This window comes from Curcuma longa, chromosome 11 (assembly GCF_044706935.1).
Source record: "Curcuma longa cultivar G26 ecotype Majalengka, Jawa Barat chromosome 11, ITB_CL_G26_1.1, whole genome shotgun sequence".
NCBI lineage: Eukaryota > Viridiplantae > Streptophyta > Magnoliopsida > Zingiberales > Zingiberaceae > Curcuma > Curcuma longa.
In genome coordinates, this window is record NC_133871.1 from 23,384,905 (window position 1) to 23,406,462 (window position 21,558).

Here is a 21,558-nt window from a genome sequence, read left to right on the forward strand (position 1 = left end):
CGGGGGCCTGTAGAAAGGCATAGTGGGAACGGATCCCGACCTCCATTGAGTGCGGAATCTCAAGATGGAGTTGAGCATGCCTAGGGAGCAGGTCCCTACCTCCATTGAGTGCGGAATCTCATTGAGTAAGCATGGAGGAATCTAGAAAGGCATGGAGTGAGCATAAGCATGGAGCTCGAGTGGGCCTGTAGAAAGGCATAGCTCGGGGGCCTGTAGAAAGGCATACGGGATCCCGACCTCCATTGAGTGCGGAATCTCAAGATGGAGTTGAGCATGCCTAGGGAGCAGGTCCCTACCTCCATTGAGTGCGGAATCTCAGGATGGAGTTAAGCATGGAGCTCGGGGGCCTGTAGAAAGGCATAGTGGGAACGGATCCCGACCTCCATTGAGTGCGGAATCTCAAGATGGAGTTGAGCATGCCTAGGGAGCAGGTCCCTACCTCCATTGAGTGCGGAATCTCAGGATGGAGTTAAGCATGGAGCTCGGGGGCCTGTAGAAAGGCATAGTGGGAACGGATCCCGACCTCCATTGAGTGCGGAATCTCAAGATGGAGTTGAGCATGCCTAGGGAGCAGGTCCCTACCTCCATTGAGTGCGGAATCTCAGGATGGAGTTAAGCATGGAGCTCGGGGGCCTGTAGAAAGGCATAGTGGGAACGGATCCGGAATCTCAGGATGGAGTTAAGCATGGACCTTATCTGTGAGAAGGGAAATGCACCGTAGGTGCTTATTATTATTAGTGCGTACCAAATGAAAAATGCATAAGGAAGGTAAGCCTAATGAAAAGGGGAACAGATACTGTCCTTTCAATTGTGGTAAGGCCTCAGGTGGGTGGCATGCCAGGGCCTTGGTAGCGTCTTGTGCTGGGAGTCAGCTAGGTAGTAGGATCCTCCGGTGTGTTGGCCAGTAATTTGATAAGGTCCTTCCCACTTTGGTTCGAGTTTTCCCAGTCCCTCCATAGGTATCCTTCTTTTCCAGACAAGATCTCCTACAGCGAAGGAACGGAGTCGAACACGTCGGTTGTACATATGCTCCATGCGTTGTCGGTAGGCCTTTAGCCTTGTGTTGGCCCTCTCTCTAGTTTCTGTGATGAGATCCAGCTCCGCTGCTCTGCGAGTAGCATTTTCCTCGGGATTGTTATAAGCAGCTACCCGTACGGAATGACAGCCTATTTCCACCGGCACTACGGCTTCTTCTCCGTAAACTAGATGAAAGGGTGTCATTCCAGTGCTGTCTCTAGGAGTAGTTCGGTATGCCCATAAGATGTCGGGGAGTTCATCCACCCAAGAGCCCCCTGCGTGGTCTAGTTTTGTTTTTATTCCTTTGACGAGCTCCCGGTTGATGACTTCAGTTTGTCCATTGCTTTGGGGGTAGTATACCGAGGTGAAGGCTTGTTGTATCTGTAGACCTTCACACCATTCTTTGATTTTCCGTCCTTGAAATTGTCTTCCATTATCGGAGACTATTTTTCTAGGAATGCCAAATCGACACACTATGTTTTGCCAGAGGAACTTGAGGACGTTCTTCTCCGTGATACGTGCCAAGGGTTCAGCTTCTACCCACTTGGAGAAGTAGTCGACAGCAACCAACAAGAATTTCTTCTGCCCTGGTCCTAAAGGGAAAGGGTCCTACTATATCCATGCCCCACTGATCAAAGGGACATGATACAGAGGAAGTCTTTAGGAGCTCGGCCGGCTGGTGAGTCAGGACTTGATGCTTCTGACAGCTTTTGCAGCTGCGGATAGTTTCTGTATATCTGTCTGCATGGTGGGCCAGAAGTACCCTGCGAGGAGAACTTTGCGTGTCAGGGCTCTTTCTCCCCATGGTTGCCACAACAGCCATGGTGTATCTCCTGTATGACATAATCTGCCTCCTCAGGGGTCAGGCACTTGAGCAAGGGGCGAGAGAAGGCTCGCTTGAATAAGGCGTCACCTATCATGGTAAATCGAGTGGCTCTCCTCTTGATAATTCGAGCCTGTCCCGGGTCTTCGGGTAAGGTGCCTTGCGTCAGGAAGGAGATAATGGGGGTTTGCCAATCTTCAGGTCGGGAGGTACGTGAAGGCTGATCTATCTGAGCTATTACTTGTTCCTGCTTGATAAGGTCAGGATTTCCTCCGGTGGTCAAGGCGCTGGCTAATTTAGCTAGCTCATCAGCCCTATAATTGTCTGCTCGGGGTATCTTCTGGAGAGTGACCTCTTGGAATTGTGTTTTTAAGCATTCCACAGCTTCGGCATAGCGTTTCAATCGGTCATTACGTATCTCAAACGTGCCCTTGGTCTGCTGATCCACTAGCTGGGAGTCAGAGTAGACTTTTACTCTAGTAGCTCCCAGATGCCGAGCTGCTTGCAAGCCTGTGAGGAGAGCCTCGTATTCAGCTTCATTGTTGGTGGCTTGAAACTGTAACCTGACCGCCAACTGCAAGGTCTCTCCTTGAGGGGAGCAGAGTACCACCCCTACTCCGCTGCCATTCTTGGTGGCGGATCCGTCTACATAGATCTTCCAGGTTTCCATAGATTCGCCACCCACCACCTCTGTTAGGAAATCAGCCAAAGCCTGAGCTTTGATGGCAGTTCTTGGCTGATATTGTATATCATATTCGCTGAGTTCGGTGGTCCATTTGATGAGACGTCCGGAGGCGTCAGGATTGAGTAACACCCGCCCCAGGTTGCTGTTGGTTAACACCGTGATGGGGTGTGCCAGGAAATATGGGCGGAGTTTTCGGGCCATTAATGTGAGAGCCAATGCTAATTTCTCCAGGGAAGTATAGCGGGTTTCTGCATCCTTTCAGTAAGTGGCTGGCGAAGTAGATGGGCTGCTGTGCCTGGCCCTTCTTGCTTGACCAGGACGGAGCCCAGTGCTTCTTCAGAGGCCGACAAGTAGACCCACAGAGGTTCGTGTGGCTCTGGTTTGGCTAGGACAGGGAGATTGGCCAGGTATTGTTTCAGCTCGGTGAAAGCTTGTTCGCACTTCTCGTCCCATGAAAACCGAGTTGCCTTCCTCAGAATCTTGAAGAAGGGTAGAGTTTTACCGGCGGAGTGGGATATGAACCTAGAGAGTGCCGTGATGCGTCCCACTAGTCGCTGCACATCCTTAATGCTTCGAGGAGAGGCCATGTCTTGTACAGCTCGTACCTTGGCTGGATTAGCTTCTATTCCTCGCTCGGTCACTACATACCCGAGGAAGTTTCCGCTTTTAACCCCGAATAAGCATTTGTTAGGGTTTAGCTTCAACCCATATTGTCGAAGAGTGCCGAAGGTTTCCTCTATGTCAGTAATGAGCTGGTCAGCTCGGAGAGATTTGATGAGGATGTCGTCTACGTATACTTCCACGTTGCGCCCTAGCTGCTTCTTGAATACCTTGTCCATCAGCCTTTGATATGTAGCCCCAGCATTTTTCAGGCCAAAAGGCATGACGGTGTAGCAGAAGGTCCCGTCAGCCGTGATGAAGCTGACCTTATCCTGGTCTTCTTGGGCCAGAGGGATCTGGTGATACCCCTGGTATGCATCCATCATACAGATGAGCTCATATCCCGAGGTGGAATCCACCAGTTGATCTATCCTTGGGAGGGGATAACAGTCTTTTGGACAAGCTTTGTTGAGGTCTCGGAAGTCTATACAGACTCTCCATTTTCCTCCCGGTTTTGGTACCAATACTACGTTAGCCAGCCAGGTCGGGAACTGTATTTCCCGGATTTGCCCTGCTTTCAATAATTTATCTGTTTCTTCCCGGATGACCCTGTCTTGGTCAGCCGAGAAATGCCTTCTTTTTTGCCGAACCGGCCGAGCTTCCGAGGTCACATTGAGCCTATGCTCCATGATAGTAGGGGCTACTCCGGTGACTTCCAGGGGTGACCATGCGAAGATGTCCCGGTTAGCTGTCAGACAAGCGAGCAGTGGTCCCTGTATTTCTGCTGGCAGGTCGGCAGCTATGTATGTAACCTGGTCGGGGTTCTCTGGTACTATGTGTGCTGGTACCTTTTCTGGCTTTGGCCGTGGTAAAGAGGCTTCCTGTACTGAATTCACCTCTGTGCCTACTCTCCTTCTTACTGCCCTTATGTCGGTCTGTACCATGTCGATGTAGCACTTCCGAGCAATACTCTGATCACCTCCGACAGACCCGACCTGATTGTGTACCGGAAACTTTAGTTTCTGGTGATAGGTGGACACGACTGCCCCGAAAGAGCTCAGTGCGGGTCTTCCCAGGATCACGTTGTATGCCGAAGGAGCTTCTACCACGGTAAAGAGGGTAGCTCGGGTCCTCCGCAGAGGTTCTTTTCCCAAGGAAAGTGGCAGGCGGATCTGTCCCAAGGGTTGGACCTCATGTCCGGAGAATCCGAAGAGTGAGGTGGCCAGGGGCTGCAGGTCTCCCTTATCAAGTTGCATGCGGTCGAAGGCCTCTTTATACAAGACATTGACCGAGCTGCCCGTGTCCACAAAAACCCGAGCCACATCGTAGTTGGCGATCGTGGCCCGGATGACCAGGGCGTCCTCATGAGGGGTGTCTACCCCTTCTAGGTCTTGGGGCCCAAAAGAAATATTGGGGCCCAGGTCGGCTCTTCGTCCAGTGTTGACACTATAGGTTTCCAGGCGTCGGCCATGAGCTTTCCGGGCTCTGTTGGAATCTCCATCCGTAGCTCCACCGGCGATCATACTTATCTCACCTCGGTGGGCGTGATTGTTTCGCTCCTCCTGGGGGTCAGGATGAACTTCCTGAGGAGGCTCTTGTCCAGGTCGGGGTTCCCCCTGGTGATTTTCGGGTGCTGGTACTCTAGCTTCTCCAGGGGGATGTTGCCGACCTCCCCCTTGTTGGGGGTTGGGTCGTCTGAAGCCACCAGGGCGCCTCTGATCTTCTCTCATTGGTCGTCTGCCGCCTTGCCTTTGCCTTTCCCGGATGATCCGATTGATTTCATCTGTCAAATGTCGACATTCATTGGTGGTGTGCCCGGTAGATCGGTGATAGGCGCAATACCGCGCAGGTTGTCCTGGCTGACCTGTTACCCTGGGTTCAGGCAACTGTGGTAGATTCTCTATTGCCTGTACGACCCGCTCATTCCGGGGTGCTGGGGGGTTCTGGAGAGGTCGGGTTGGCACCTCTCTCGCGGGTGGAGGAGGTGCTGCTCTTCTCTCTACTGGAGGAGCTGTGGGCTGGCTGCCCCGGCGAGCCAGTTGAGTTTCCTCTAACTGTATATACTTGGTTGCCCTCTCCGACAGTTTCTGATAACTTGCCGGTGGTTTCTTCACAAGGGATCGAAAGAAATCCCCTTCCAGTAACCCTTGGGTGAAAGCGCTTGTCAGGACATCCGGCGGTGTGGACGGTACTTCACATGCCTCTTGATTGAAGCGGTGGAGGTACGCGCGTAGAGTTTCTTTAGGTTTTTGCTTCATGGTGAAGAGGTGTAAGGAGGTCTTCTGATGCTTCCGACTGCTAGCGAACTGGTGCAAGAAGGCTTCCCTGAAGTCTTGAAAAGACTTTATACTGGATCCTGCTAGCTTATTGAACCAGCGTTGAGCTAATCCCGAGAGGGTGTTGAGAAACAATCGACACTTAATGCCATCCGCATACTGGTGCAGTAAGCAGGCATTCTCGAATCGATTGAGATGATCTTCCGGGTCGGTGGATCCGTCATATTCTCCGACCTGAGGAGGTCGGAAGTGTCGAGGCACTTCCTGATCGAGGATGGCCCGTGCGAATGGGATATTGGGAGGGTCGGCTGCCCGGTTTACCGGGGCCTTCCTTTTGCGAGTATCCTCACCCGCATGGGATTCACTTGAGTCTTCCGCCTCAGGTAATGGGTTTCTATTAGTAGATCTTTCTGGTGCGGATTCTTCTCCAATAGGTGAAGGTCTCCGTCTTCCCGGCGCGGCCATACCTACCGGTGCTGACGGAGGATGCATCGTCGCACTACGGAGGGCGGCGTCGATCGCCTGTTGCACGACATGATCAAACTGGTCCTTTGTCATTGTCACCACTCCCTCAGGATTCCTTTCCTCCACGGGATCACGGGTGCTCGCGGTGCGTCGGGTGTTCACCATCGTACCTTCTCAGCTCAGTTTTCCCACAGACGGCGCCAAAATGTTCCGGCTCCTTACCGACGACAGCTGAATCACCAGACAAGGGGGAGGCCGCGTCACCCGATGTTTCCACAGCGGAGGAGAAAGGACCTGAAAAAGGGGGCACTGAACGCACGGATTAGCTGGGCGCCGGGGGATCCCGGCGTGGCCACTCCGACGCTCAAGTCAGACCAACAGAAAAATGCAAGTGTACCCCCGGATTCAAGATGGGTTGAATGTCGTACCTGAGAGGTTTATATAGGGCGAGGGGGAGCGATACCTTCGGATCCAGCGTGTGCCTGGGATTGGAGGAGATGGCGGCCAAAGCCGTGGTGCTGGGGAGGTGACTCCCCTGTCTAGGATCTGAGTTTACTTTACCTTCCTCTCCTCCTAGGAGGATCAGCTTCTCCTTATTGGATGCCTCGTCCTTCTTACGTGTCTTCTGAGGGACCCCTTTTATCCTACGTGTTTGCCCACGTCATTCCATCCGGATCAAAAGGCTAACACCTTGCATATAGTTGCAATTTTATAGAAATCCGAATACCATAGGTCATCAATGACTTTCGACTGAAAAACATTGATAGACCTAGAGACCTTAGAATGTACTCATTCAAAGTCACACGAGTTTCTGAAGTGTCAAAGGGTCCTAAGGTGCCCTCTTTCATGAATGATAACCAATCTGAGCAAGGTTGAAAGAGATTATTTAGTTTTAGACATTGTGTCAAATGACACGCGATAATTACCTTTATAGTGCTTGGAATCAAGGTTTAACACCATATATACCTTTTTCTTACTTAGCCTATCCTAATGGTTGCAAGTTCACATAAATCTAAATAGCCTAGGTCCATTAGTGGGCTTTGATCAAAATTCATTGATCGAGCTGAGTTTGGTGTCGAAAGATCAACACTACCATAAGCCTGTTCTGATCTCATATTAGGCCCAACGTGGGTCTGATCTCCCAGAGACCAAAACCACGTTCTGACTGAAAGTTAACATAATGATGGAGTACCTTCGAAGAGCCAAAAATAAGCAATGGAGGACATTGTTGGACTCCTTGCAGCCTCAGAAACCCATAGGACATGAAATGGATCTGACTAGACTTGTCTAGGTCGATTAATGAGTTTTGATAGAAACCCACTAATGGACCTAGACATTTGAATTTTTGTAAACTTGTAACCACTAGGAAGGGTTAAGCGAGGAGAAGGTACATATAGTATCAAACCTTGGTTCTGATCAATGAATAACGTAGATATGGTGTCGGGACATTAACACTACCACGAGCCTGGTTTAATTCCAGATTAGGCCCACGTGCCGAATACTATGACCAAATTCTGCTAAAAGATAGTATAATAGTAGAGTACCTTCGGAGAGCCAGAAATAAGCAATGAAAGACACCGTTAGACTCCTTACAGCCTCATAAACCCATATGACCTAAAATGAGTCTGATTGGACCTATGTAGGTCGATCAGTGGGTTTTGACTGAAACTCACTGATAGACCTATGCTATTTGAATTTCTGCAAACTTGTAACCACTAAGGAGGGTTGAGTGAAAAGAAAGTACATATGGTGTCAATCCTTGATTCTGATCAAGGAATAGCGTAGGCCTGATGTCAGGAGATCAACACTACCATGAGCCTTGTCTGATCCCAAATTAAGTCCAATGTGGGTCTAATCTCCTGATATCAGGACCATGTTCTAGTTGAAAGTATAATAGTGGAGTCCCTCTAGAGAGCCCAAAATAAGCAATAGAGGGCACTATTAGATTCCTTACAGCCTTAAAAACCCAGGAGACCTGAAATGAATCCGATCTAACCTATTTAGATTGATCAGTAAATTTTGATCGAAACTCATTAATGAGCCTAGGCTATTTGGATTTATGCAAACTTACAACCTCTAGGAAGGGTTGAGTCTGCAGAACGTAGATATGGTATGAAGTATTATTTCTGAGTAATGTGAAGTTAGTATGGTTGCATGCTATTTGACATAGAATTTGAAACAAGATAATCATTTTCAAGTTTGCTGGGATTGGTTTATATCAACAGTTTTCACTGATCAACACCATCTTACCAATTTGGACATTAAGATTTTTATTTGGCTAGGCAATCAAGTTATTCCAATGACCATTCAGTATACACTTTTCATATCATAGATAACACCGTCTATTACACAACCAATACTACATATACTACATATATTAGGATTAAATATAATTTATGAATCGAAGATATAAAAATAATAACATTACTCAATTATAGCTTTTCATTTCCTACCCAACTATTTTTCTTACAACACTATAGATAATTAATTCGATATTTTGTAGAGCTTGTCCCTCAAAATTGATACTAGTATATCAATTCTAAATTTTTTTCATGTCTACTTGTTTGAAGTCCATCTTCAGATCATATAGCAAACATCGAATGTATTGTATCACAAAGAAGGCATTGTCAACGTTGTAAATAACATTAGCAATTTAGTATTTGATATTTAATATAAAATTTTATATTCATACTGTTTCTCCTTTACTTACCTGACTTCTTATTATGAGCATTTTACTATGAGAGAGACTCATTGGTCTAAGGGATGATAACTTTCAAAATAAGGATGAATTACAGAATAAGTTTCTCACGAATATATTATTTTAATTCTGATACTGATAAGAGTTAACAGGAATATAAAATAGACATCAACTGAAATTTATACTACAATACTAATGTACATATGAATATTAGATGCTCGTCGCTACTTCAAAATTAGATTTTGAATTATGACCACTTGTAAGAGAATTGTAATGATTGAAAGTTATTGCTTTGGTGTCGACCGGCAACAAGTGAAAGTGTGTCTAATAAGTGGTCAAAGGTATAAAATATACCTAACCCCTCCATTTTTCATATCTATCTTTATCACTTATTGCATGATAGACTTCCTTGAAATGATTTAATTCAAACGACTAAAACTAATTTATGTGCAAATACACAAGATAATGACATATTTTCTCATTTTTGTTAAGTTGGGCAATCCTTGTTGCAAACTTCTTCGCATCTTCAGAATTGCCTTCTATAATTGAGAGTCTTTTTTTTTCTTCTTCCATATCATCCTCATCAATTTTTTCTTACCCTTTGTTCACAACATCTTCAGGTTTTTTATCAATTTTTTCACCTTCTCCTTCTACTATGATATTCTCCACAGGCTCGTAAATTTGTATCTTGCTCCACTTCCTCTTAGTAAAAGTTGGATCCACAATGGACTATCAATTGGAGTATCCTTGTAATCATAACGACTTCGGTCACATCCTCTCCTACTCCTTGTTCTAAAAGCCACAGGTTTAGGATGAGGATCGACTACATGATCACTTGATTTAGCCTGCATGCCTTGATTTTCTATTATTTCAAGTAATTCTTTCATCCTTTCATTCAGCTGCAAGTTCTTCAATGTTAGCTCCTTGATTGGGTTTGCTTGAATGATGCAGTTACGATATTCATTATTACTTTGGTATCCAACTTCTGTGTTATCTAATTGTGATGTCTCCATTGGAAGTGGAGTATCATCAACGAAATCAAGGTTCTCAACCAAATTATTTTCATATTGAGTAGGGGGTTAGTTCAATCATAATCTATCAAATTATAAAAATAAATCATAAAAATTGCATATTAACATAAGTTAGGTGACAATCTTCAATATTTACCTCTTCAAGTGAAACTCGAGTCCAACAAGACCTTCACCTTACTAATATGTGAAAGAATATTCCTCCACTTGTTTATTCGTACTCCTTCATTATTATATGATTTTTAGATTGGAACATGCTTCAAAAACCATGCCTGATTCATCATAACAAGTGTTACATGCTCATGAATGCCCACAAAATATTATCAAATTTAACATAAAAAATAAACTCACAGCCAGAAGACTAGTAAATCCCTTTAAGCATGGGAGTGTAGTGTTGGATTGATTTGTCTGAGTTGATGAAAATAGACCCCCAATCTTAGGTGGAGTCATAAATTGATGGATAACTTAAACCTAGTTGAATCTATCAAGATTGTCAAAATCATCTACTATATCTACAAGACCTAAAAGAACCTTACATGTACTAAAAGAAAATAAGACACAAATAAATATATACAAAATGTACAATTTGTAAAATACTAAAATATTATCATTTATTTCAACTCTATGAGAATAAAATTTAAGCAACTTCTCAATTCTTGACCTTGTAGGTCCTTTTTTATTTGAGAAGTGAGCAAAAAAGAGGTCACCCAATGCTTTGCAATACCAAGCAACAAAAACACATCTCTTCTAGTGAAGGCAACTGGTACACTTGAAAATCTAAAATGATTAGTTATCTTCTAAGATATATTTTCTACTGACCAAAATAAAAAATATTAAGTTTCTCAAACTATTTGATTTTACTAAAATATTTACTACTTCGTGCTTAAGTTGCACAACTAGAAGTTGTACCTAAGAATCTAAAGGTTTCAAATGTTAATATACCATAAATATAACCAATATGTTATATATCTTGTATTCCTAAGAAAATATCAAAGGGGACTGTTTGATAATCACTATGTGTCAATCATGTAAACGATCAGAACTATGTTGTCTTCCTTTCATTGTGGATGCTCCAAAAAAATTGTTAAAGTGACCTAACACACTATTCCAATGCAGTTTCTTCCCAACATCTACTGAAACCTATAATTTTTAAATATTGAAATTATTAACAACTAAATTTTCAATGGTAGAGAGTTTTTCAAATCCAGATGCACATTGTTCTAAATATATCTAACACAACACTAGTGCTATTTTGAAATCCAATGAAATTTACATCATAACTCGTTAATGAAATTACAGACTTTCAACAAATCAATGTATTTGATAAAAATGACATCTAAACCCACAAGAGACAAACACAAACACTAAAGACTAAACATATCCATGATACATACCTTTGCGGATGATTGAGAACCAAAGACTGAAACACCTGTCACACCTTCTTGCACATTCTAAAATGAGAGTATAGATGACAAACAAAACCCTAAACTCGAATGCAGAGAGTGAAACTAAGTCAGTATGTGAGTTTCGTTGAAAACCTAAGTGAGATGAAACCTAAGAAGACACTTGTGAACGCTTTCGGTATATATGGGACGATCTCACCAACTAAAATAAAGTGATGGATTTTTAATTACTTTCGAATAAATTTTCTAAAAATGTGGCTCAGATGTATTGAAAATTGACATATAAAAAACTAATGTTGACGGGATGGGTAGAACAGGAAGGCCACCGCAAATAAATGTGCTCTTTGATCATTCTCAAAAATATGATACATGATTTAAAAAATTTTCAAATCTACATACATCTTTTAAATCACCGTGTGTATAATATATACACACCAAGCTTCTACATCCAAATTGAAGAAGATGATAATCATAATCTCATGAATATTATAGAAGAGAATTCTTTTTCAAAAAATAATAAACTGCATGAAAATACAGTATGAAATTTCAGCATGACACACATTACATGGAGGTGAGACCTAGGTTTATAATGTGTTATGATGAAATTTCATGTAGTCTATCATTTCTCTTCTTTTTCTTTAATGGAAGAAAGAAGATAATCATAACTTCATGTTGTTAACTACGAGATGGTATAATTGCAAGTGCAAACACATAGTTATAATTAGGTCAACTTTATTTTAAAATTAGAGCTGAAAATCGATGAAACAGTCGTCTCAACGTTTACTTTCTGAAAGGACTAATGTGGCATCACGGACCTGGTCCGCACTTATTACCAACCCGACCCGACCCGATCCACTTGACAATGATTAGAGCCATGACGTGAAGAAGCAGACTCCGTGGTCTGTGTTCGGGTTGGATCACCCGCCACGGAGGATTTTCCAATCAGGCAGTGCTTGCCGAAAAGATGACGCTTGTCTGGTGAGGTGTCAGACTCCTTTTGCTCAGTCTACAGAGATGATCCTGTTTCGTGGTTGCCAGGACACAGGGGAGCTCGATCTCCCCAACCATTCCTGTGAATGAATGCAGGGGCGGTCACCGTCGGCTCCCGTGAGTGGGGTCTCCCCAACTACACGTGTCGCAGGCTCCTCCGCTGTTAAAAGTCCTTTATCTTCGGCACATACACTTTGACAACCCAACACGGCATCGCTTCTTATGGGCGATTCCACCACTAAGGAGAAGGTATCGTTTAAGGTCTATGACGATGAGTAGCGGAGGCATATCGATTTGATTACTCATCAATCACCGCGGCTCTGCCATCGTTCGCTGGTTCTTCAAATAATAACCCGAAAGGAACGAGTGATTCCAATCGAAGCGGCTGGCCTCGCCCGCAGAGAAAGAGAAAGAGAAAGCGAAAGGTGAGCACGAGGAACCCTAATCGGCGAAGGTCCCCATTCGTTCGATTCCTCCCGTTTCGACTTTAGTTTTGAATGCGATTCCTGTACATCTTCTTCCTATCAATAGTTTCGTCTTTTTTAGGGCACAATTCTTGTGCGAGATTAGGCTTACTATCTCCATCCCATGCTTTGGTTTTGGCAAGTTTTAAATCCCATAAGATCGATTGACTTTTACATTGTTTTTTCCGTGAAATTTTTTGTTGATGATAATTGATGATCTGTGTGGATGGCTTACAGAAAGGAACTTCTCCGTCGAGATCTAGCAAGATGTCAGCGGTGGAATCTTCGCGTGAAGAGAATGTTTACTTGGCCAAACTGGCTGAGCAGACCGAGCGATACGAGGAGATGGTAGAGTTCATGGAAAAGGTCGTGAAGACGTTGATTGGGGAGGAGCTCACCGTGGAGGAGCGCAACCTCCTATCAGTGGCCTATAAGAATGTGATTGGAGCTCGCCGTGCCTCCTGGCGTATTATCTCCTCAATTGAACAGAAGGAGGAGACCCGCGGGAACGAGGACCACGTTTCCTTGATCAAGGAGTACCGTGGCAAGGTCGAGGCAGAACTCAGTAAGATCTGCGATGGGATCCTGAAGCTTCTTGATTCCCACCTCGTTCCCTCTGCCTCCAGTGCAGAATCCAAGGTGTTTTACCTTAAGATGAAGGGTGACTACCACAGGTTAATAAGCATCTCGTCTCATTTGAAATGGTGTTTTCCCCCCTACTGGAGATGAATAAAATGAAATTTTTTTTCTTGATCTGGTCTGGTTTATGTGCTTAGGTATCTGGCAGAGTTCAAAACTGGAGCTGAGAGGAAAGAAGCAGCTGAGAACACTCTTTTGGCCTACAAATCTGCACAGGCATGTGACGCTAGAATATTAATCTTCTGTTGATTCTATTTTCTTCTTTCCTTTCGGTGACCATATAATGCTAAGATACGCTCTCTGCTCTGGGATCTAATGAAGTGTTAATGAACTTTATGCACCACAACAATGACTCAAGTTTTTTATATGTTTGCAATAATTACAGTTAAACTACTTCATAGTTCAGTTCAGATTATTTGCTCGAATGTATTATTCTCAGTTCATTGTTCATGTTTCTTTTAAGTTTTAAGATTCTGCATTGAAAGAATTCTTTTTTCATAACACAGTAGTCATGTATTACTGTGGTAATAAACCTTTTGCAACATTATGTGCGTATCATATTTTTCTAGTAAGCTCGTCTCCAACATTTTTTGGTAAATTCTGTTCCAAGTTCCTAACGCTGGCTAAAATGTAATAGGATATTGCTTTAGTTGAGTTGGCTTCTACCCATCCTATAAGGCTTGGTTTGGCACTCAACTTCTCTGTCTTCTACTATGAGATTCTTAACTCACCAGACCGAGCTTGCAGCCTTGCAAAGCAGGTTCATCTTCCAAATTCCTCTGTCTTACTCATGCAATATTGATTTGATAGCACTTTAATATTCTCATATGTAATGTTTGAATTATGATGAAGTGTGATGCTTGTTTCTATTTGATTTACTTGCCATTGAAAAACAATATTCTAGTTTCTAGATTTGATTGTTCAATTGATATATGGTGCTATTATCCCAGATGAATTAGAAAAAGATATTATTCTGTTGAATATCTTAGTTATTTGTTGCTCCATCTCACTGCAATTTTGAATTCATGATTTTTGTTAGCATATCTGCAACTGTACCTTTTTCTTTTTATGCAATTTACAAGTAAATCCTCTACTACTCCCGATTCACCAATTGTGTTTTTTTTTAAGTTCTACATTTGTACTTATTTTGCACATATGTGTACATGATTATTTTATTGTTAGAGTGCAACTGCAGTGTGCACTGAGTAAAATTTTGCACTATGGTATTGGAAAAGGGTTGCTCGCTAATTTTTCAAATTTTGGGTTTTCCTCCCTAGCTTCTGAAATTAGGGGCGCTAATGAGCATATAGGATTTGATTTATTTTATCCATAATTCTTTTGATGGAAACTGTGAGTACATATTGAGGCATGGAACTTTGACACACTCAGCCATTCTAGGGTTTCATTTCATTCTTTGTGGATAATTTGTAGTCTAGGTTCCTGTGAACCATATGTTTCTTTATGGAAGTTAATTGTTTCGTCTTCTATCTAAATTTGCACATTCAGGTACTGACTTCATTTTCTAACACTGCTTATTAGTTAGATAACTAGGGTTCTTACATTTTAACTTTATGGAATTGCAATGCAAAAAATAAGTTATGCTGTTCATGCTCACTTTATCAATGATTTAGAGCTGCATATGTTTTTGGGAAAAAAGAATTTCATATGCTTGGTGTGTATACTTCAGGATTTAAGAGATCTAATACCAGTAACAATATAGCATTGCATGTAGTTCAATGGAGTAAGATACTTTAAATAGTTGGACTAACACTACTAGGTAATGATCAATGATTAATTTAAATTTTATATACCACTTGTCAAATTGTCATGTCGTGACTTCATTATAATTTTTAATGATCTGAGTATCACAATTGCATAAAATTTGGAAATGGAGAAATTATACCATTGGGCCTAGTTGCTAGTATTTTAGTTAACAGCTTGTTTATTGAAGCTAAATACCAATGTAGGAGGAAACATATCGAGGAGGAATTATGCCTCTAAGTAGGATTAAATGATAAAATCAAAGATGAATATTTTGAGAAAATAAAAGAAATTATACATAGTGTAGCTATAGTTCAGGTTTGAAGGGTTATACAGAGGGAGGATATGAAAAAAAAAGATACAAAAGGTTTTGAATTTCAGAATCAATGAAAACAGGTAGTATGATTTTAGATTTTGCCACATCTATGCTTTTATGATCGTTAATTCACATTTTAAAAGATGAGTTGTTTATTTCTAAAAGTGGCTACTTTTTATTATTATTATTATTATTATTATTATTATTATTATTATTATTATTATTATTATTATTTCTTCCAGGCTTTTGATGAGGCTATCTCTGAGCTGGATACCTTGGGAGAAGAATCGTACAAAGATAGCACTTTGATAATGCAGCTTCTCCGTGACAACTTGACACTATGGACCTCTGATATTACGGTTAGTCGTTTCCAAACATAGACTCTGTTTATATGATATCGCATGGGGCGTATTCACTGACTTCTTTTTATTGGCAGGAGGATGGAGCTGATGAGATCAAGGAAGCTACAAAGAAGGAATCGGGAGAGGAGCAATGATTAAATTAAGTAGTTTCTCTTCTCATGGTAATATAAGATGTACCATTAAGTAGATGCCATCATCTTCTGCTTGTTGAAGCAACCGATATGCTCAAAGGATTGGATTTATGTTTTTCTCTCAGTGTTCTTTTTTAGCTATGATATCTATATGCTTGCTGAAAAATCCTAATTATTTTGAATGCTTTTTTAAAAGAAAAGATTGTTGAGTGCGGACTTGCACTTGTTGAACGAGTGCGAATTTCTAACTCAAAACTTTGCCAACAAGTGTTGGAAGTTCTCGCCAACCGAAGTGTTATTATCATTCTGAATGAATAATAGTACCAACTGCTAGAGTTTTATTATGATTGTGGGCAGCAATGCGTAAGGGAGGGAGAGCTTAAATGGAAAAGAAGTGGAGGAAGGGAAAGGAGAGGAAGAAGGAAAATAAATACTTGCGAAGGGAGGGAGAGCTTAAATGGAAGGATATTTTAATGTTCTTTTGATGCTTAACATTCTCCAGAGCGCATGCTGTACGCATCCAGCTAACCTCTCCAATTAGCAGCTGTCGAAAAGTGGGGTTACCCGTTACAATACGACAGCTGTCGAAAAGTGACCCCTAAAGCTACCTGTGACAATACCGCAGCTGTCGAAAAATGACTCCTAAAGCTATCCGTGACAATATGATAGCATTCTAAACCCTTCGTTTATACATCATTGTCATAATTATCTGTAAAAAAAATACATTAAACAATTATAATTGATCGAAGAGAATATTATTTTAACTTCATAAATTTACCCTACATTAACCAATTCAATCAGGCTTCTATATAATGTAGTAGACCAATAAGTATACCCGCAATTCCGGACCGGACGATCAAGATCACCCAAACAAATTTCTATTTCAGGAGTCGACATTTCCCTCGCAAGATTCCAAATCAAATGGGGAAGCCCTCGCCTTTGTCTTCACTCGTGGTCCGTCGTCGGAAGTGATGCTATAATTGCCGCTTGGTACATCGTCGCCCCGTCTCTCGCGGCGATGGACGACGGCGGCCATGCGGCGGTGGGGAGGTGGGGCTTCGGGGCCAACGCCCTACTAGCTGGTATCTCTGCCGCCAGCATCCGCGGCGTCCTCGACGTAGTGATGTCCGAAGTGCGGGAGGATGGACCCCGCCCGGTTCTCTGCGTCGGCCATGGTGACCCCGCATGTTTTCCCTGCTTCCGCACCACCTCCGTCGCCGAGGAGGCAATCGTGGACGCCGTCCGATCCGCCAACTTCAATAGCTACTCCTCCACCGTGGGGATTGTTCCCGCAAGACGGTGAGCCCGTCAGAAAAGACCTTATCGTTAGAAGAAGTGCAAAAAAAAATAACATTGACTTCGATTATCATCTCTCCTTTGTGGTTTGCTTTCAGTCGCAACATTTTTTGTTCTTGGAAATTCATGTCCGACTTCATATTCCTGATTGATTTATTGCCCGATTAAAACTGAGATTTTGAACCTATTGGTAGTGCTATTGCGAAGTACCTTTCCCGGGATCTTCCACACAAGTTGTCCCCGGATGACATCTTCGTCACCGCCGGCTGCTCGCAGGCAATCGAGATAGTGATCTCCGCTCTCGCCCGCCCTGGGGCGAATATACTGCTACCTAGGCCTGCGTACCCCTATTACAAGGCTCGATCGGCATTTAGTGGCTTGGAGGCTCGGCATTTTGACCTTTTGCCGGACAAAGGCTGGGAAATTGATCTTGAAGCTGTGGAAGCCCTAGCGGATGAGAACACTGTGGCTATAGTCATTATCAACCCTAGTAACCCCTGTGGGAATGTTTTCACCCATCAGCACTTGGCAAAGGTGACGGTTGGATGATGATACGCTGTGTATAAGTTCATCTGCATAGGCAAAACTTGATTTATTGTGGGAATCTTGGTTGATTTTGCTGTGTTTTCCAGGTAGCCGAGACAGCAAAGAAACTTCGCATATTGGTTATCGCCGATGAAGTGTATGGTCATTTGACCTTTGGGAATGTCCCTTTTACTCCCATGGCTGTCTTTGGGAAGATTGTTCCAGTCGTTACTTTGGGGTCTATATCAAAGAGATGGGTGGTGCCTGGTTGGCGTCTTGGTTGGATTGCAAAATGTGGCCCGGATGGTGTTTTTGAACAGAATAAGGTAGTTCTTGGTTTTGCTACATATTTATTATTTACAGTGTTTAATTATGCATACTGTTTTTTTATTGCAAAGCAATTTGAAAGATTACTGACATTGTTCATTCTCTAGTTTGTTGACAATATTACAATTCTGTTGAACATCACCACAGATCCAGCAACATTTATTCAGGTAAGTATAACTTTGATAGTCATTGTTCATATTTGCTTGGTCTGAGACTTGAACAGGTTATGTTTCTTTCTTTTTATAACTGGAAATGATAACTAGGTTCTATTCTCATTGGCATATCAACCATTATGTCATATAATTTATCTTGTCCTCTACAACAATTTGGCTATGGTAGGGGTATAGATAACTGATGCTACACTAGTTTCTGATATATTTTTCTCATTTTATTTGGTCATTTTGATTTGATATAATTTATTCTTTCAGGGTGCTATTCCTAGTATCCTTGAGAATACAAAGAATGAATTCTTTCAGAAAACGGTTGATATGTTGAAGAAATTAGCAGATATATGTTATGACAAATTGAAGGAAATTGATTGCATCACATGCCCCCACAAACCAGAAGGCTCAATGTTTGTAATGGTGAGTCCAGCTTTTGGATTTTGAGTATCTCCATTTCATGACACAGGATCCAACATCCAATGCTTCATCTAGCATCCTATGCTTCATCTGCTGTTGAGCATAGATTAATGGTTAAAACTGATGGATGGTTAATTGTGGTTAAAGCCATCAGTTGATCATTTATTCCATAAGTTTGAGAAACCAATCTGTATATTTATATAATAAATACTAGTTATAAAAAGGTGTTGGAGTTTTAAAGGCTTTCAACTAAAATTCACTAGGTTTTCTAGTTTTGTTTTGTTTAGTCCCATGTTTTGGAGAAGAGAGGACAAAGGGGTTTATAAATTAAACCCTTACACCTCTTCTACATGGTAGATGAGCGTAGATATGCATGTATGTGGGTTGGCATAGACCACATGCACACGCACACACACACACACGCATAGGATGGGCCATGCTCGAGCACGAGCTGGGGTGGGGTGGGTCACACATGTAATGTGGCACATTCACAAATACACAAATAGATCCCTCACATGTGTAATAATGGATTAATTGCAATGAACTAAACATTTACCTGAATATTAACAATTTTTTGAGACTTTTTTTTTTTAATAGTTTGCTTATCTTGTATAATTTGCCAAAAAATACAAAGATTTCTTTCTTGTATTAAGTATAAACATAAATTTGTTTTAATAGTTTGAATTTTTAGGACAAATGATTAGTCAATTACCTTTAACATGGTGTATTTAATCTTGAAAAAGGTTTACCTCATCCTCTAGATACTATTTTTATAGAGGATCAATTGGCTTTTTTTTTGTTATATTCATTTAGTAACTTATTGCCTGTTCATCAGTTTTCTCAATTCATTTTAAATTCTCTAAATAAAAATATCGCTGTTTCTAACACAGTTCCTAAGATGAGACTGCTTGCGATGCAGGTTAAGTTGAATCTGTCCCATTTGGAGAATATCCATGATGACATTCATTTCTGTAGCATGCTTGCCAAAGAGGAGTCAGTTATAGTACTGCCAGGTGAGTTTTCTCGTATCTTATTCGATAGCTAACATTGCATTAGAATTTTGTTGTTCTTAAACAACTTGCATTCAATCCTATTGTTTATCATATTCCAAATGAAGAATTGAGATGCATCCTTCAACCTGTTTATACAGTATTGGATTTGTAACTTATAGTTCCTGTGGCTATTTCAAACGGTTACAGTGTTCAATCAAGTATCAAAAACTACAAATCAAACAGTGTCTGTGTTTTAGTCTGTTTCCTCATCTTGGAATGTTTCAGTCAGTACGATAAGTTAGATGATATATTTTCTACTAAGGAAGCAATAACAGGCAAAAAAACTCTGCAGGAGTAACAGTAGGCTTGAAGAACTGGCTGCGTGTGACCTTCGCCGTAGAGCCATCTTCTCTCGAAGAGGCTCTTGGAAGGCTCAAATCCTTCTGCAACAGGCATGCCAAGCAAAGCAAATGAGTCGCTAGTTTACTTGGATCACAATCTCTCCGACTCTGCATTCAACAAATTTGGTAATAATGTAGCTTGAGCATGCAAATTTATCTTCATTTGGCGTCAAATTTAGGACTCAAATTAGTCAACTCCTCTGTTGGCTGTAGTACTCACTTGCTACTTGGAAATAAGGTAAGAATAATAAGAAGTTGCATCGTGGAAATGGAATAGTCATTGAGAAAGTGAATCCATTTTACATTTTGGCTCTCTGATTTTTTATTGCTTTTTTAAAGGCTGCGAAAAATCAATGGACCCAGGCCAACTTTTTGAGTCAAGTCGAGACGTAAATACTTCAGTTGATCGACAAAGAGAAGTTCCTTTGATTCTAATTTTCCAGTGTTAATTATAGAATGGTCAATTTGGATTGGACTTGTCCGATTAATCCATTCCGTCAAATAATTTAAGCAAATTAAATTAAAATTTTATTAATTTATTTAAAAATAAATTTAAACAAGTCAGCTTGCATGGATTACAAGTTTAAATAGGTTGACTCGTGATGGGTTCGAGTTGATCCGTAAGTTAAAAAGAATAAATATTTAAAAATTTAAAATTAAAATAAAAAACTTAATGAATATGTGAGTGATTTACTTAATTCACAATCTAAATTTAAAATTTTCAATCTTTTCTATTATATATATATATATATATATATATATATATATATATATATAGTTTTGCTATTATGAGCGCCGGCTTCCTACGCGCCCGTGCGCCCCGTCCGCCGACCTCCACGCGCTTCCGCCGTCCGTTCATCGCCGTCCGACCACCGACGACCGCCGGACCGGACCCGTTGGAATCGCGACTCGCCGGCGCACGTTCCGGCATCGAATTCCGGCCGGATTGGGTCGGAATCCGGCCGGAATTCCGGCCGAAACAAGGGCAACAGTGCCTGGCGGCGATTTCGGCCGGAATCCGGCCGGATTCCGGCCGAATCGGGGCCGGACTCCGGCCGCGGTCGACGCGCCCGGTGCCGGCGTGTCGACCGGGGCCGGAGTCCGGCCCCGATTCGGCCGGAATCCGGAACTCCGACCGAAATCGGCCAACAGTGTCTGTTGGCCGATTTCGGCCGGAATTCGGCCGGATTCCGGCCGAATCGGGGCCGGACTCCGGCACCCGCCGGACCGCCGTCGAGTTGCGGTTCCAACGGGTCCGGTCCGGCAGCAATTGGTGGTCGGACGGCGATGAACGGGCGGCGCGGCTGACATGTAGCCCCTCCAACTCTTACTGTGATTGGTCGATCTGATCTCTATCTTGATTTCTGAGTGTCTTTTTTCTTTGTCCGAGTTAGTCTGAATGAGGTTATGTTTTGTTTTGTTTTATTAAATAAGAACTAATATGAAAAAATTGGAAGTTATGTTTTCTTTTGAGGAATGGAAGTTATGAATGAGGAATGTCCACCTCTTCATCAAAGTTGATATTATTTTTTACATTTTCTATACTAAACCAAACAATGCTTTATAAAATTTAATCAAATAGTTTTTATAAAATTAAATTAATCTAAGTTTAGTCATATATCAAAAATTAAGTTAAACAATGAGGAAATTATAAAAATATAAAAAATATGATTATTGATGAACATAAATTATGAAAAAATAAATAATATTATTTTTACATGATCTGAAATCCTGAAACTTAGAAATTGTCCCAATAAACAATTTTCTAGTAGGAAAGA

The 21,558-nt window shown here is 41.9% G+C and overlaps 4 protein-coding genes across 4 annotated transcripts; 2 read left to right on the forward strand and 2 right to left on the reverse strand.

Annotated features, from left to right (window-relative positions):
• Positions 1-1,802: 1,802 nt before the first annotated feature.
• LOC141837384 (uncharacterized) lies at positions 1,803-2,726 on the reverse strand. Its single transcript, XM_074724798.1, has one exon. It carries the CDS (start codon positions 2,724-2,726, stop codon positions 1,803-1,805), a length of 924 nt encoding a protein of 307 aa, XP_074580899.1.
• Positions 2,727-2,743: 17 nt separating this feature from the next.
• On the reverse strand, positions 2,744-6,031 carry LOC141837385 (uncharacterized). Its single transcript, XM_074724799.1, has one exon. The coding sequence runs from the start codon at positions 6,029-6,031 to the stop codon at positions 2,744-2,746; it is 3,288 nt and encodes a 1,095-aa protein (XP_074580900.1).
• Positions 6,032-12,310: 6,279 nt separating this feature from the next.
• LOC141840913 (14-3-3-like protein) lies at positions 12,311-15,782 on the forward strand. Its single transcript, XM_074729015.1, has 6 exons — positions 12,311-12,410; positions 12,687-13,123; positions 13,226-13,304; positions 13,726-13,848; positions 15,408-15,524; positions 15,602-15,782. Exons 2-6 carry the CDS (start codon positions 12,717-12,719, stop codon positions 15,659-15,661), a joined length of 786 nt encoding a protein of 261 aa, XP_074585116.1. The 5' UTR covers positions 12,311-12,410; positions 12,687-12,716; the 3' UTR covers positions 15,662-15,782.
• An 874-nt stretch (positions 15,783-16,656) lies between these two features.
• LOC141841126 (nicotianamine aminotransferase 1-like) lies at positions 16,657-20,092 on the forward strand. The gene is made up of 7 exons (XM_074729249.1): positions 16,657-16,957; positions 17,149-17,488; positions 17,587-17,805; positions 17,914-17,973; positions 18,235-18,390; positions 19,307-19,400; positions 19,732-20,092. The coding sequence occupies exons 1-7, from the start codon at positions 16,677-16,679 to the stop codon at positions 19,851-19,853; spliced, it is 1,272 nt and encodes a 423-aa protein (XP_074585350.1). The 5' UTR covers positions 16,657-16,676; the 3' UTR covers positions 19,854-20,092.
• Positions 20,093-21,558: the final 1,466 nt, after the last annotated feature.

What these genes read in the sequence shown, in the direction of transcription:
- LOC141837384 (XM_074724798.1), bottom strand. Translation starts at nt 2,726, where the DNA reads ATGGCCCGAAAACTCCGCCCATATTTCCTGGCACACCCCATCACGGTG.
- LOC141840913 (XM_074729015.1), top strand. Translation starts at nt 12,717, where the DNA reads ATGTCAGCGGTGGAATCTTCGCGTGAAGAGAATGTTTACTTGGCCAAA. An exon ending in TGGCCTACAAATCTGCACAG is followed by an intron (nt 13,305 to 13,725) that starts GCATGTGACGCT and finishes AAAATGTAATAG; the next exon opens with GATATTGCTTTAGTTGAGTT. An exon ending in CTTGCAGCCTTGCAAAGCAG is followed by an intron (nt 13,849 to 15,407) that starts GTTCATCTTCCA and finishes TATTTCTTCCAG; the next exon opens with GCTTTTGATGAGGCTATCTC.
- LOC141837385 (XM_074724799.1), bottom strand. Translation starts at nt 6,031, where the DNA reads ATGGTGAACACCCGACGCACCGCGAGCACCCGTGATCCCGTGGAGGAA.
- LOC141841126 (XM_074729249.1), top strand. Translation starts at nt 16,677, where the DNA reads ATGGACGACGGCGGCCATGCGGCGGTGGGGAGGTGGGGCTTCGGGGCC. An exon ending in GGGATTGTTCCCGCAAGACG is followed by an intron (nt 16,958 to 17,148) that starts GTGAGCCCGTCA and finishes ACCTATTGGTAG; the next exon opens with TGCTATTGCGAAGTACCTTT. An exon ending in ATCCAGCAACATTTATTCAG is followed by an intron (nt 17,974 to 18,234) that starts GTAAGTATAACT and finishes TTATTCTTTCAG; the next exon opens with GGTGCTATTCCTAGTATCCT.